At 46.7% G+C, this 16,343-nt stretch overlaps 2 protein-coding genes across 3 annotated transcripts in view; one reads left to right on the plus strand and one right to left on the minus strand.

The window, feature by feature from the left end:
* Positions 1 to 15,595, minus strand: part of MPI (mannose phosphate isomerase) — a 28,338-nt gene extending 12,743 nt beyond the window's left edge. Inside the window, exons 1-4 of one of the 2 annotated variants that reach the window (XM_061595977.1) lie at positions 15,507 to 15,595; positions 14,234 to 14,404; positions 7,301 to 7,428; positions 343 to 543 (exon numbers count right to left, since the gene is read on the minus strand). In XM_061595977.1, the coding sequence (XP_061451961.1) occupies positions 343 to 543; positions 7,301 to 7,428; positions 14,234 to 14,249 (345 nt within the window). In that variant the 5' untranslated portion in view covers positions 14,250 to 14,404; positions 15,507 to 15,595. Of the gene's footprint in view, positions 1 to 342; positions 544 to 7,300; positions 7,429 to 13,855; positions 14,156 to 14,233; positions 14,405 to 15,506 lie in introns of those variants that run through there. The other variant, XM_061595978.1, reaches the window with a different exon arrangement.
* Positions 15,596 to 15,864: 269 nt separating this feature from the next.
* The window catches only part of SCAMP2 (secretory carrier membrane protein 2), a 38,738-nt gene continuing 38,259 nt past the window's right edge, over positions 15,865 to 16,343 (plus strand). The window contains exon 1 of the mRNA XM_061595082.1: positions 15,865 to 16,114. Within this exon, the coding sequence (XP_061451066.1) occupies positions 16,058 to 16,114 (57 nt within the window). The 5' untranslated portion in view covers positions 15,865 to 16,057. The remainder of the gene's footprint in view (positions 16,115 to 16,343) is intronic.

Raw genomic sequence — 16,343 nt, forward strand, 5'->3', positions numbered from 1 at the left:
TGAATACAACCCACTGGATTGTTTTTATGAATTACATTTGTTATGACCCACCCCGTGACTGTTTACAGTTTAAGGGCAGGGATATAAATGTTAAACCTAAATATCACAAATAAAACAGGGTGATGCACCTTGATCAGCCCACCTTTATCAAGAGACAGGCAGCAAAATCTGGCTCCAGATTGTACCTCTTAAGGGATATTCAATATCCATCACGTAAAACCACATTTCACATGTTGAAATGTGTCTTGTCAAGAGCAAGGCGACAGCATTTCCTACAGAAAGAACATGATGGGAGAGTGAAGCAGGATTCTCTGATGTTTGCACACCATGCGAAGGCCTTACCTTGGTGGGATGGGCCTGGATGGACAAGGCTGAGTTCACAGACAGCACTTTGAACAAGAAAGGCAGCTGGCCCTGGAACACGTCTTTGACCTTGGAGCCTAGGCACCCGGGGTTGTCTGCAATCCACTGCCGTAAGGTCTTCTGGGGGATGCGATTATCCAGAATTATGGCATCTCCTTTGGGGTGAGCACCCATCCAAAGCTAGGAAGAAGTGAGGTGGGGGAGAAGACACACACATGCACAAAATGTCTTTAAGTGCAGGCCTGAGGAACCTGTGGCCCTCCATATGTTGCTGGGCTCCCAACTCCTATCAATCCCAGCATGGCCAATGGCCAGGGATGATGGGGACCCTAGACTAGCAACATCAGGAAAGCCACAGGTTCCCCCAGCCCTGCTTTAGTGTTTAGGCCACTGTTTTCAGTTCCAGGCTTGAACAAAACAGTACAATAGGGCTAAGCGATCAGGCTGATTGTGCCATTTCCCTTATATGTTTTACTCGCAATGTTATCCTGCTATTGTAGCACCATCAGACTTTCTTTTGTCTGTCCTAAATCTTCTAACATTCAGGTTCCTTGGACGTCCATGAGTCCTAGTGTTATGACAGAGTGAGAAAACCTTTTCTTTATCGCTTTCTCCACACCACATACCGTTTTATACACCTCTATCATGTCACCTCCTACTTGCCTTTTCTCTCATCTAAAAAGCCCCACATGCTGCAACCTTTCCTCATAGGGGAGTCGCTCCATCCCCTTGATCATTTTGGTTGCCCTTTTCTGAACCTTTTCCAGCTCTTCAAAACCTTTTTTGAGGCAAGGTGACCAGAACTGTACACTGTATTCCATGCGCACATGCAGGCCAAATCTGAATCGCACACATGAGGCCACCTCTATCCCAGCTACCATTCTTTCACATTCTGGCTAATAAGATGGTTCAGAAACTGCAGTTAGTACAGAATCAGGTGACAAGACTTTGAACCGAGATAGCTTGCCCAGAATTCAGTTTAGCACTGTTAAAAGATTTACGCTGGTTGCCATTTCTGAGCCCAATTCACAGTGTTGGGGCTGAACGTTTCTCATGGCATGGGCTGTACTCTCAATATCAACCTGCCCAGATGTTAAGGTCATCTGTTATAGTACCAAGGACTGGTTTACCACAGTGGCTACAAGACTGAGTCCTTATGGAGAAACTAACGCAGAAATGATGGTTAGCCTGGGATCAAAGTAAATGGAGCCGCTTTTTTGCCATGTGGTTTAATTTTATTGATTATTTATTTACTAAATTTATATCCTGACCTTCCTCCCAGTAGGAGCCCAGGAGGAAAACAAAAACACTAAACACACTCTAAAACATCTTAAAAACAGACTTTTAAAAGACGTTTTGTTTTAATATATTTTAAACATATTAAAACAAAACATCTATTTTTTTTAAAAAAAAGCTTTAAAAACACCTTAAAAAGCAATTGCAACACAGACGTAGACTGGGATAAGTTCTCTGCTTAAAAGGCTTGTTGAAAGAGGAAGGTCTTCAGCAGGCACCAAAAAGATAACAGAGATGGCACCTGTCTAGTATTTAAGGGGAGGGATTATACAGATTCACCAGAACATTTTTTTAAATGTTTTTAACGTTGTTTTGTTTTAATGTATTTTAAGGTCTGTTTTTACAATGTTTTAAAGTGTTTTTAGCACTTCTGTTTGCTGCCTTGACCTCCTGCTGGGAGGAAGGGCGGGATAAATAAATATTTATAATATTTAATAAACAAACAAACAAACAAACAAGGGAGATTCCTGCCACAAGACTATAAGAGACAATGGGTTTCATAGTTTTGTGGGCTGCCTCTGACAATCAGTATAACTTGGAGATTATGATTACCCTGAAAATTGAAAATTTTGTAAGATAGTTTATTTCCTCTCCTCCCAATCTACAACTGTATGTACTTTTCGACCTGTCATCTCTCCAACCTCCTTTATTTCTTCTTATTTCTCATTTTTACTGGCCTATGGGCCTGTTTGTGTTTGAAAACTTTGCAATAAAATTTATATTAAAGACTGAGGTATGAATCAAGTCCCCAGTTCAAATCTTCCTTCTGACAAAGGCAGGAGAGGGGAATCGTTTCTAACCAAGGGCCGCATTCTCTTCTGGGGGCCACATGGCAGTGGAGTCAGAGGCAAAGGTGGGCGGAGCAATAAGTGTAAAACTGACCTTAACACAGTAGGCTAGTTTTTACACACACACTTCCACCCAGGTAAGCAAAAGGCACTATCATAGTTGAAGAACACGCTCCAGGCAGGGGAAAGCTGTCGAGGAGGGCACAGAGCAGAGTTGGCGAGAGGCGCGGCTGGTGAGAATCTAAGGGCCAAACTGAAAGGATGGGGGGTGCATCTGACACACACACACACCTGGGCCTGACATTCTCATGCTATACGAGGGGCTTTAGGCAAGATTCTAAACTAAGCCAGTCCCCCATCTGATCATATTGACTTACCTTACAAGATTGTTGTAAGGATTACAACCAGATAACGCATTTGAAACATTCTGAACACTTGAAAGTGCTATATAAAAGTGTTTTTGTTATGTGCCTTCAAGTCAATTACGACTTATGGCGACGCTATGAAACAGTGACCTCCAATAGCATCTGTCGTGAACCACCCTGTTCAGATCTTGTAAGTTCAGGTCTGAGGCTTCCTTTATGGAATCAATCCATCTCTTGTTTGGCCTTCCTCTTTTTCTACTCCTGTTTTTCCCAGCACTATTGTCTTTTCCAGTGAATCATGTCTTCTCATTACGTGTCCAAAGTATAATAACTGTCATGGCCCCGTCAGAGGACTCCTCAGATGAGGACGACTCGGGAGTAACAGCAGCAGACCCAGGAGCAGCAGGAGACACGGAGGAGCCTCCTGAGAATCCAGCTCCTTCTGCCCCTCAGCTGCAGAGCACCCCAGGGACAGCAGAGGCCCTGCAGCCAGACACAGACAGTGAACAGGGTACTCCCCCCTCACCTGCAGAACGTAGACAGCAGAAGGTCAGGCAGAAGAGAGGCAGGCCTGTCTCCTTAAGGCCCAAACGCTGAGGGCTCACACCTGCTGTCCATCCTGCTCTTTATAAGGCACACCTTGGCTGCAGCTTGTTGCTGACTGCAACGTCAGGCGTGGCTTTGTGTAGACCTAGTTTCCCTGCAGCATCTCTTTGACTGACCTCCTTGGCAATTGATCCCGGACCTCCACTGACCTCGCTTCTGGACTTCTGACTCGGCAAGTATGCTTCAGATAGGCCTGACAGATTTACAACCCGACTGCTGGCTAAGGACTTTCCTTCCCTGCCAAAGACCCAGGAATTTCCAGCCCCCCCTGACACTGCTGATGCAGTGTAGAGCTGACAATAACCTCAGTTTCATCATTTTAGCTTCTAGTGATAGTTCTGGTTTAATTTGTTCTAACACCCAATTATATGTCTTTTTTGCAGTGCATGGTAAGTGCAAAGTTCTCCTCCAACACCACGTTTCGAATGAGTTGATTTATTTCTTATTTGCTTTTTTCACTGTCCAACTTTCACATCCACACATAGAAATTGGGAATACCATGGTCTGAATGATCCTGATTTTAGTGTTCAGTGATACATCTTTGCATTTGAGGACCTTTTCGAGTTCTCTCATAGCTGCCCTCCCCAGTCCTAGCCTTTTTCTGATTTCTTGACTATTGCCTCCATTTTGGTTAATGATTGTGCCAAGGTAGTTGTCAACTTTAAAGTTACATAACTCTTCTGTTGTCACTACTTTAGTCTTCTTGACTTTCAACTGTAGTCCTGCTTTTGTGCTTTCCTCTTTAACTTTCATCAGCATTTGATTTAAATCATTACTGGTTTCTGCTAGTAGTATGGTACGGTCTGCATATTAGATTCTAAAATTTCTGGTTCTTCATCATATGTTTCCTCCATGAATGAGTCTGTCATCCTGGCATCTCTTTTATAGAGTTCTTCAGTGTGTTGCTTCCATCTTCCTTCTATTTCATCTCGGTCAATCAGTGTGTTGCCCTGTTGATTATTCAACATCCCTACTCTTGGTTTAAATTTCCCTTCATTTCTCTAACCTTTTGGAATAGGGCTCTTGTTCTTCCCTTTTTGTTTTCTATTTCTATACAGCAATTATTGTAATAGTTCTTTGTCCCTACGTACTAGTCACTGTATTGTTGCATTTAGGGTTCTGACTGTGTTTCTATCTCCTTTTGCTTTTGCTTTCCATCTCTCTTTAACCATTTGAAGAGTTTCTTCAGTCATCCATTGGGGTCTTTCTCTTTTTTTAGCTAGAGGTATCGTCTTTTTGCATTCTTCCCTGATCATGTTTCTGACTTCACTCCATAGTTCTTCTGGTTCTCTGTCAACTAAGTTTAAAGTCACAAACCTGTTCCTTATTTGATCTTTATATTCTTCTGGGATATTATTTAAATTGTATTTTGGCATTATGATTGTTTTGTTGTATTCTTTAGCTTTACTCTGATTTTTTTATACGATCAGTTCATGATCTGTACCGCAGTCTACTCCTGGTCTTGTTTTCTTGGAAAGTATGGAACTTCTCCATCTTCTGCTGCCAATTATATAATCAATTTGATTCCTATACTGACCATTTGGTGATGTCCACATGTACAGTCGTCTTTTTGGTTGCTCAAAAAATGTGTTTGCAAGAAACAAATTATTGGCTTCACAGAATTCAATAAGTCTTTCTCCTGCTTTTCTATCTCCTAAGCCCCATTTTCCCACAATTCCTAGTTCTTCTCTGTTCCTTGCTTTTGCATTCCAGTCCCCCATGATTATGAGCACATCACATCACATAAAATAACATAATATGATTATTAGCACATCACATAACATAAAAGTATCACCATCATTATTTTTACTGTTAATTAGAGGTGAGGCAGGTGATGGCCAGGGAGACAGAAGTTTTGACTTAGCCCTCCTCTCACGTGGAACTGTCTCCCCTGAGAGGCTGTAAATCCCTCTATATTCTTCCAGGCCAGTTAGGGATTTTAAATCATTGCTTTTTAAAATAAATATTTTGTGTTGTTTATATTTATGAGGATTGTATTTTATGTTTTTACTGATGACTTGGAGTGTTTTTAACTGAAGTTTGTTTGTAAACCACCCTTGAGTGTGTGTGTGGAGGGAGAGAGAGAGATCCCCCTAATAAAAAATCCTGAGCATTAAATAGCACTAATTGCAGTTCTGAGTGAAGGCAATTGCAATTCTGAATGAATTCTGGGGCAGAAAACCAGGAACACAGAAGAGAACAAGAAAACTCTTTGGATGCAGTAGCAAAATAAAGCTCCATGGGAATACAAATGTAAAAGTCAATGACAATGTTCACTGTTTATAACTACTTTCCACAGAAGATCCAGCGATGATAAAAATAGGAACCTGCTTTCTACTGAGATGGACCATTGATCCATCTAGCTCAACGTTGTCTACACTGACTGGCAGCAGCTTTCCAAGGTTTCAGACTATGAGTCTCTACCTGGAGATGCCAGGGGTTGAACCTGGGATCGTATGCATGCAAAGCAGTTGCTGTACCACTGGGCTACTGCCCTCCCCCAATCCGGAGGGAACCTGTAGCCCTCCAGATGTGGCTGGACCCCAGCTCCTATCAGTCCTATTCAGCATAGCCAAGTCAGGAATTATGGGACCAGTGGTCCGTCTACATCTGGAGGGCATCTTTCCACTAGGTATAGGCCATAGCATTTTTAAAACATAAAGCACAGCACAAAACCTCCAAAATTCAAATACATACAACTAATCATACCAATATTGTATCAAGAACAAAATAATCAGACCGTAAAACACATAATCACACAGATAAGATGCTGACACCAAGCTTCAAATAATGGGGCCTTCAAATTCCTCCTGAACCACAGATACCAAAACTTCCAGAAAGGTACAGTCAGAGATATTTTGCTGTTGAGGTGGATGCAACGGCAACTTCTCTCTATTCCATGTACAAAAGCCAACCGTACTGGCAGCTGAATCTCACTCCTGCGCCAGTGATGGAGAAGTACCCGAAGCAGCAGGCTGGATTAGGGCCCTCCAAACAGGCTGTATGTCATACCTCCAACATAGGGGGAATGGCCAGGGAGCGCAGGAGGAACAGGTAAGGGGGCTACTGTCCCTGAGCATGTGCTGCCAGAAGTGCTTGCCTCACATTGCCTGATGACAGGGCCGGCCCCAAGTAGCAGCCAGCTTGCAGCACGATCTTCTTCACTGTATACTCCACTGAATTCATTTGGGCTTGCTCCTAGGTTAATGAGTTTAGAGTTCCAGCCATTGTCTATTATTGCAAAAAGCACCTTAACAGATTTATAGTAGTGGACCCTAGTCCACAAAAACTGATGCCACAACAAATCTGCTTGACTTTCAGATGCCATAAGGCTCTTTGTAGGTTTAGATCAGGGGTAGCCAACCTGGTGCCCTCCAGCTGTTCTTGGAAACTACAACTCCCATCAGCCATGATCACTGGCCCTGCTGGCTGGGGCTGATGAGAGCTGGAGTCCAACACCAACCGGAAGGCACCAGGTTGGCTACCCCCATTTTAGATACAGGCTGCATACATTTAAATCACATTTCCCCCACCCCCGAAGAATCCTGGGAAATGTAGTTTGTTAAGGTTGCTAGAAATTGTCACTCTATGAGGGATAAACTACAGTTACCAGGATTCTTTAGTAGGGGAATGTGTTTTAAATGTATGAAGTGTATGCAGCCATAGTACCATACCTTAAAAATTAGTTATGATTATGAAACGGCCCTCCCTCAGTCACATTTGACAGACGAAAAGGCTAAAAAATCTTGGCAAGAACTGGGCTATGATTCTATTGGTTCCTAGCAGTATACTAAACCGCTCGGTTGTTTTGAATGGGAAAGGAGGAAGGCGAGGAAAGACTGGCCCTGGCAGCCCCCAGGGACATGGGTAGGAGGCACTTACCTCAGCATATGGCTTGTCTGCTTCGATCTGGACCATCGGATCACTGCTTGCCAAGAGCTTGGCCACTTCACTGTTCTGGCCTAACTTGCCCCAGGCATAGTTCTGCACAGCACAGGCAAGGGGAAACACTGAGCAAGCAAACACAGACAGAAACAGGAGGTTATTTATTTATTTATTTGTTTGTTTCATTTTTAAACCGCCCATAGCGAGTGGCTCTCTGGGCGGTGTACAAAAGATTAAAATACAGAATATCACAATAATATTACCTGAGGACACGACATGGGCGACCGCGGCTGGCATCTAGCATCACCCAACAGCTACTCAAACTCTCTTATGCTCGGATACCCCCCATTGGGTAAGCCAGCCCATTCCCTTCTTAACCTACATCTTCACAAAGGCTCCCATCTGCACTGTACATTTAAAGAGGTATCATACCACTTTATACCATCACAGCTTCCCCCAAAGCATCTTGGGAACTGTCATTGGTTAAAGGTCCTGAGAGTTGATAGAAGACTCCAACTCCCCTCCCAGAGCTACAGTTTCCAGAGTGGCTTCCCAGGGATGTTCAGTGTAGATGTTTTGATGTTAGATCAGGATGGGAAACCTTGGCCCTGCTGGACTACAGCTCCCATTGTCCCCAACTATTGGCCATGCTGGCTGGGAGCTGATGGGAGTTGGAGTCCCAACAACACAGCGCATGGTTAAGCTATGGAACTCACTCCCACAAGAGGCACTGATGGCCACCAACTTGGATGGCTTTAAAAGAGGATTAGACAAATTCATGAAGGATAAGGCTATCAGTGGCTACTAGCCATGATGGCTATGCTCTGCCTCCATAGTTGGATGTGGTATACTTCCAGATACCAGCTGCTGGAAACCACAGGAGGGGAGAGTGCTCTTTGCACTCAGGTCCTGCTTGCAGCTTTCCCATTGGGGCATCTGGTTGGCCACTGTGAGAACTGGATGGTGGACTAGATGGGCCGCTGGCCTGATCTAGCAGGTTCTTCTTATGTTCTTAACATTTGGAGGACCACAGTTTCCCTACAACAGCTCTAGAGACTGTGAATTCCTGGAATTCTGGAAACAACTAGTCTAGAACTGCTCTCTTATTCCAGGATGATAGAAGTGAATTCAGAGCTGGGGATCTCACTAGAGTAGCTTTCACCAACTTGATGAAACCCTCCAAACATTTTGGACTACATCTCCCATTGTTGGCTGGAAGTTGCAGTCCAAAACATCTAGAGGGCACCAGGTTGGCAAAGACTGCTCTAAGGACTGCTAGTTCTCTTTCCACTCACTTCACCCTCGAAGTTGTCCATTCAACCTCAACAAATCAGAGCTTGATGCAAGTTCAAGGAGATTTTATTGCAAGACAACTAACTGCGCAAAGAGGCTGCAAGGCATCCCTCCATTCTGATCTTTTCTGGTATTCTATGTCTTCCACAGTCATATTTCAATGGAGAGAAACAGAGGCAATGGAAGATTATGATGGTTACAGTTCCAAAATTCTCAGGACAGTCCATTTACTATAAATAGTTGGAGCACTTTGAAAGACCATCGTCACGTGCCTGACCTGGGCTTGGTGTCTAATTTGGGAATGCCAGAAGAATTGGCGCTAGCTGGAGTGCCCCAGAAGGCACCAAGCACCCATCCCTGGCATTTAAATAACCTTTCCGCAATGCCTGCTTTCAACTAAATTAAAACTCACATACATTGTCCCCCTATTGTTCTGGGATCAGTGTACAGAAATACGCCCAGGCTACCTTATATACAGGCAGGGTGGGGGATGCTTGTTTGCTTGCATCTCTCCCTTCCACCTCCTTTACCTGCCACTGCTTGGCTTGGACTTCAGAAGACAAGGCCGTTGACTCCTCATGTCCACGTCCTGGCTGTGGGCCCAACAATGTGCCTTCACTTTGCTTTAAGGGCAGAAGGACTACTTAGAAGGAGGGGGCAATTCTCTGGTTGCCACACGCCTGAGACAAGCTGAGCACCTGGAGAAAGAGTGCACCAGCAATCTCCTGACGTGTCCTTGGAACAGGGGTGGGAAAGCTGCAGCCCCTCCACATGTTACTGGACTACAACTCCCATCATCCCTTGCCATAGGCCACACTGGTTGAAGCTGATGGGAGATGGCGTCCAGCAGCATCTGAAGAGCCACAGATTCCCAACACTAGATTATACAGTGGAGATGGTACAATTTTAAACAATGACAGGGCTACCAGAGAGTTCCCAACCCTACGTTTTACAACAACCATTAAACAAACAGTAGGTTTAGCTCAGGGCAAACTCAAGGAGAATGGGAAACAGTGGCCCCAGCGTATGGGAGCTGGAGTCACCAGCATCTGGAGGGCCACATGTTCCCCACCTCTGCTTTAGGAGATAACAGCTGTCCACTGGATCATCCCAAAAGGTCTATCTCGTTCAGGACGGGGAACCTGTAACTGTCCAGATGTTGCACTCCAATTCCCATAAGCCCCAGCCAATGGTGAGGGATGATGGGAATTTGGAGTACAACCACATTTGGAGGGCCATGGGATTCCCCACCCTTGACCAAGTGCAATATCCTGTTACCTATAGTCTATTGTCAAATCTATTTCACTGGATGATCCTGAAATTCTAGTGTTATGAGAGAAGGGAAGAAAAATTGTGCCATCCACTTTTTCCTCTTTTAAGGGAGCTTTATGCATAACTCAGAAGAATCATCCACTGCTTCTCCAGTCCACCAAGCTGTTTATCCTATGAGACGAGAAGGTACTCCAGGTATTCTCCCTGGTTTAAGATCAGAAGTCAAAATAGAACAGTATGTACAGCCGCTATAGCACTGACCATCCTACCAGGCAGCACTATGGAAGCTGCACACATGGCTCTGTTCCTACCTATGGCTGTTCTTCCTGCGCTTACAGGGGCATTTGGTCACAACTATTACTCACCATTCATAACTATGCCAGTGTTAAATTATAAAACTGCCTACTAAGACTGGAAGAGAGGGCAAGTGGTGTTCAGGGCCCAATTTAAATGGCTCCAATAAGGAAGCCAACAAAAGGCATGGCACATGCATTATTTCAACATAACACAACTCTATGCACTAATACATGTGCACAACCTGTACGCAAGCACATCCACATCCCAGGTGGAAAACCCAATGATACACAGATGCTGAATGCATGTAGGACAGAGGAGGGGAAACTATGGCCCTCTAGATGTTGCTATACCTCAATTCCCATCGGCCCCAGCCAGCATGGCTAATGGTCAGTGATGATGGGAGTTGTAGTCAAGCAACACCTGGAGGGACACATAATCTCGACCCCTGAATGAAACATCAACTAATTTATAGGGCAACCCATTGCAAAGGAGGACAGAAGTTCCTGCATTTTTTATCGCTTCTTTCATGCTTGCAGGAAGCACAACCCACACCTGCTAAAATTCCCTCTTATGCTCAGCTGTTAAAATACACAGGAGAGGCATCCTGTCCTCCTTTGTAGCTGATCCATCTAGGCTGGATTAAAACAGTTCCCTGCATTCCCACAACCTGCCGATATATGGTGGGGAGAGCCTGGCTGGTAGTCCAGAGTCTGTGAGTTCAAATCCCCGCTCGTGTCTCCTGGGTGTCAAGGGCCAGCTAAAGATCACCCCCACAGTGAGTGGCTCAGGGGTTACATGCCCTGCCACCTGTGCAGCCGTGGGCAAGCTGCATAGTGCCAAGGAGCCTAGTTGCCCCCCAGCTGGCAGTTGCAGACAAGGAAGGGGCTGGGTTATGCAGCTGTGGCAAGCTGAGCAGGCCCTAGCCAGCTGGGGAGGCCTAGCCTCAGTGGGAGGCAATGGTAAACCCCCTCTGAATACCGCTTACCATGAAAACCCTATTCATAGTGTAGCCGTAAGTTGGGATTGACTTGAAGGCAGTCCATTTCCATTTTCCTTGACCGTTATGAAGCTTTCGAGTTTATCGAAAACCTGAACATGTACAAGTGTACAGCATCTTAGTCCAAGGGGTGGGGAGTCTTTTGTCACTCTGAGGGCCGCAGTCCCTCACAAGGAACCTTTCTGGGGCCGCATGCTAGCAGTGGGTGGGGCCAGAAACAAAATTGGGTGGAGCAATTGATTTGACATAAGCCAGAGGTTTCCACACCCACACCCAATGAGGTAAGCAAGAGGCGCCGTCATCGTTCAAAGACACCTTCCAGCCAGGCAAAAAGGCTTGAAACCAAGCCACTTAGGGGTATGGCCTGGGGAGGGTGAGTCTCAAGGGCCAGATAAAGAGATCTGGAGGGTTGCATTTGGCCCCCGGGGCCTGAGATTTCTCACCCTTGATCTAGTCCAAGTCAGGGGTGGGGAACCTCAAGCCTGGAGCCAAATGCACCCCTCCAGGCCTGTCTGTCCGGCCCTCAGAACTCTCCCCAGGCCACACCCTTCCTTAGTCCTCCTAAACCCATCAAGCGCTTTTGGTTTGATAATGCATCTTGCTTGCCTGGATGGAGGATAGCGAGCCTATTGTTTTTTGTTGTTATGTGCCTTCAAGTAGATTTCGACTTACGGCGACCCTATGAATTAGTGACCTCCAACAGCATCTGTTTTAAACCACCCTGTTCAGGTCTTGTAAGTTCAGGTCTGCGGCTTCCTTTATGGAATCAATCCATCTCTTGTTTGGCCTTCCTCTTTTTCTATTTCCTTTTGTTTTTCCAAGCATTATTGTCTTTTCTAGTGAATCATGTTTTCTCATTACGTGTCCAAAGTAGGATAACCTCAGTTTCATCATTTTAGCTTCTAGTGATAGTTCTGGTTTAATTTGTTCTAACGCCCAATTGTTTGTCTTTTTCATGGTCCATGGTATCCGCAAAGCTCTCCTCCAACACCACATTTCAAACATGTTTATTTTTCTTTTGTCTGCTTTTTTCACGGTCTAAATTTCACATTCATACATAGAGATTGGAAATACCATGGTCTGAATGACCCTGACTTTAGTGTTCAGTGATACATCTTTGCATTTGAGGACCTTTTCTAGTTCTCTCAGAGCTGCCCTCCCCAGTCCTAGCCTTCTGATTTCTTGCCTAGAGCCTATTGTACAAGGGCAAACATTTACATTTGTTGCTCCACCTACTTTTTTGGCTTCACCCATCACCGAGCTAGGGTCCTCGGGAGGTTGACCAGAAGGTAATGTGGCCCTTGGACTGAAAAACATTCCCCAGCCCACTCTAAGCTAAGCACAAGCTCAAATATAGGGCAATGTTTTACAACATGCCAAACCATTCGCCTACTCTGACTGGCAGCAACTCTCCGGGATGTCAGGCAGGGGTCTTCCTCATCACCTGCTATTCTGTCCTTTTTGTATGAAGATGCCAAGGACCATCTGCATGCCAATCTACATGTCGATCTTGTGCCTTTCTTAAAATGCAGGTTCAAGTTAGAAATACATTATCAGTTGCCTTGCAAAATAAATTTCTCCGTGCAACACACAGACAATCAAATATAAAACAAGGTTAAAAAACACAACAAAGTTACAGTCCATTCAACACCAAATCCAAACCTACCATAAAATAATAAAACATAAATAAATGGAAACCACAATAACTAACAGAATCAACAAAAAGGGCTAAAACCACCTCATGTGATGTTTAAAACCAACCCCCACCAATCAGGAGTGACTAATATGAAAACATTAAATGGGGTGAAGCATTTTTTTTTTAAGGCCTGGGAAAAATAACAGGACTTTGCTGGGCACTGAAAAAATCCTGTCAAGCATCAGGCAAGCCTCTGCAGAGAAAGCATTCCTTGGCTAAAGGGGCCACCGTGGAAGAGGCCCCTTTCCTGGTTGCTCCCCTCCGCACTTCAGACTGAGTGGGTGCTTGGAGAAGGACCTCCATTGATTCTCTTAGGGAGCCCTTCGCACTGCCTGGGGCTGATGGGAGATGAAGTCCCAAACATCTGGAGGATGCCAGGCTGGCAAAGGCTTTCTTAAGGGAGACATTTATGGGAAGGGATGCTCCTTCAGGTACTGAGGTCTCAGGCCATGTACAGCTTTACAGATTAACACCAGCGCGGGGAGGGGGGAGGAGCCTGTGGCCCTCCAGATGTTGCTGGACTCCCAACTCCCATCAGAGCCAGCCAGCAATGGTCAGGGATTATGGGAGCTGCAGTCCGGCAACATCTGGAGGGCTACAGGCTCCCAATCACTGAGCTTTTTCCAGTAACCGTGCCAGGTCAACAACAGCACCAAACCTGGCCGTCCTATCAGCATGAGTCAAGAGCAGGCTGGCTACAAGATGGGGGACCGGTGCCATCCTAGGCATGGTGTGGAGAAGGCTAGAAAAAAACCCTGCTGCGGCTTTTAGATTGGATCTACATGGTCATCGGCAATTTTTAAATTAAGCAAACGCAGAAAGCTACCTCATCCCGAGTCAGACTGTTGGTCCATCTAGCTCTGTACTGTCTACACTGACTGGCAGCGGCTCTCCAGGGCTTCAGGCAGGAGTCTCTCCCAGCCCTACCTGGAGATGCCGGGGATTGAACCTGGGGCCTTCTGCATGAGCGATGGCCCTTCCCCCGTAGCAGCCTTACCCGCACGTCAAGCACAATCCTACGCAAGTCTACTTCGGAGAAAGTCCTATAAAGTTCAGTGGCGCTTACTTCCAGGTAAGCGCGTATACGACGGGCGTTGCTCTCAATTCAGACGTGCTTTCTTTTCCTGTTAAGCATCTCGATCACAATCCACCCTAGCCAGGCTTCCGCTCCCCTTATCCCCGAGCCCCATCCAGTTAACTCAGGGGAGGAGCCGCTACCCCCCAGGTTTCTGTACAGCACAAAGGCGGGCACCCTAATGCCCGATCTCCAGCCCGCCTCGTGCGCGCACACTTTGCCGAGCGGAGAGAAGAGCCGGCTTGACTTCGCTTTGCTTCCTCTCGCCTCTCCTTTAACGCTAGCCCGGCCATCACTCACCTCTCAACTCTGCCATACTCCTGACGGTGCTCAGCCTCGTTTCCCAGCCGGCGAAAAGAGCAGCGCCACCACCTACGCCACGCCCCTTCCAGGCTCTGGTCGTGCACGCCGGGAAAAGTAGTTCACGAAACGGGATTCTCTCCGAGTCGCAGTCCGATCGCGGCAATTCCGCTGAAAACCCAGCAGCGGGAAAACAGCAAAAAACCCGAGTGAATTCTGAGCCGCAGCCATTTTAACAGGGATCAGGTGGCTTTCTGGCTGGGCTCCCTGTGTCTTTACAGAGCAGCATGACAGGCAGAAATTCAACCGGTGCAACACCAATGTCTAGCATGGAGATGCACTGGAGGGATCTGATCGTTGGACCAATTGTATTTCGTGCTTGCCCTGTAGCTGTTTCTTAAATGCTACCAGCCTGTCCCAACCTTTGCGTTCCCAGATGTTGCAGGACTTCAATTCCCATCGTTCCTGACCATTGGTCATGCTGGCTGGGGCTGATGGGACTGAGTCCAACAACATCTTGGGACCCAAAGGTTGGGAAAGGCTGGTAGACAATCCTGTCGAGAGCAAAAGGTGGTGCTCATGTTTATTAAACTCAAGAATGATTAATGTGTACAGTGAGATTTGAACCCAGATCTAAGTTTTCTCCTGCACTGTTAACCTAACCATACTGATTCACATGTTATAGGAGAACTTTTCAGCAGCATATCCCAGCCAGTAGTGTAATGGCAAATTCAGAAGTGCAGGGTCCCTGCATGATAGCCACAACCACACTCCTCCCCACTTTTTTGCTGCTGGGTTGAGAATGAGATCTTTGTTAATGCCTTCTCCCACAACAACAGACATTCCTAGGAGCCAATCAGCATGAAAGGGGGGAGTGTTAGCTATTGAAAAGAGTCTTCTCAGTAGCTGACTCATCTCCGTTCACTCTGATTGGCTCCACTCAGCAGGAAAGGACAAGGGAGCATGTCAGAAGACTCTTCTCAGCAATGAACACATTTCCCTTTCATGCAGATTGGCTCATAGGATGCTGGAGACATTGGGACCCTGCTCCCAAAAAAGTAAGGTGTCTAAGACTCCTGAGACCCTGGATGACTACACCCCAGATTCCCACCTGTTGCCCAGCAGCGCTCCAGAATTTCAGACAGGGATCTCTCCTAGCCCTACTTGGAGATGCCGGGGATTGAATCTGAGCATTTCTGCTCTATTCCTCAAAGTTGGCAAAGGCTGATGTACACAATGGTAATATTATGGCTGCAATTCTATTTACACTTACCGATTCAATTAAACAGGGCAGTGTTCATTACACAGTACACAACCGGTATATGGAGCTTCCTCTCGTTACTAAGTGCGCATGCCCAGAAATCATCTCCCCTCCCCTCCTCCCCTCCCCCTCCTCCCCCCCTCCTCCTCCCCTCCCCCTCCTCCTCCCCTCCCCCTCCTCCTCCCCTCCCCCTCCTCCCCCCCTCCTCCTCCTCCCCTCCCCCTCCTCCCCTCCCCTCCCTGTCGGCTGCTCTCGTTCGCTTTTCCTCTGTCCCCTGAGAAGGCCTAAGGAGCTAGCAAGCTCTCTCGGCTCGCGCATGCGCCCCATTACACTTTCCTCTTCCCTTCCTCCCTGCTGCCTGATAGAGGTCACAAAGGGGAGGAAGCTTCTTTGTCACGTGGCGAAGGAATAGGCTAGCGTCTTGCGGGTCGCACCGCGCAGGCGCAGTGAGGAGAGAGAGGGGGAGGGAGGACCGTACTCCCGGAAGTGTGCGGTTTCTAGGGGAGTAGGAAGCGGACCGGGTTGGGAACAGGTGCGGCGGAGCTTAGTCCCGGAAAGCGGCCATGTCGGCCTTTGACACGAACCCCTTTGCGGATCCCGTGGAGGTGAATCCCTTCCAGGTAAGGAGAGACGGACCACTAACACTTTCGGGAGGGAGGGCTGTCGGGAGGGAGGGGTGATGAGACCAGTAGTGGCTACTCAGAGACAGGTAGGAGGCCGCGCCCTAAAGAGAGAGAGACCTCTCTTCACTCCTACACATCTTTCCCTCAAATGCAAAGGAGCCTTGTAGTCTATTAAAGGAGTGGGGAAGATAGGCCAGAATCCGGAGGGAGGGAAGAAATGGTGTGC

This window comes from Rhineura floridana, chromosome 14 (genome assembly GCF_030035675.1).
Source record: "Rhineura floridana isolate rRhiFlo1 chromosome 14, rRhiFlo1.hap2, whole genome shotgun sequence".
Taxonomy (NCBI): Eukaryota; Metazoa; Chordata; class Lepidosauria; order Squamata; family Rhineuridae; genus Rhineura; species Rhineura floridana.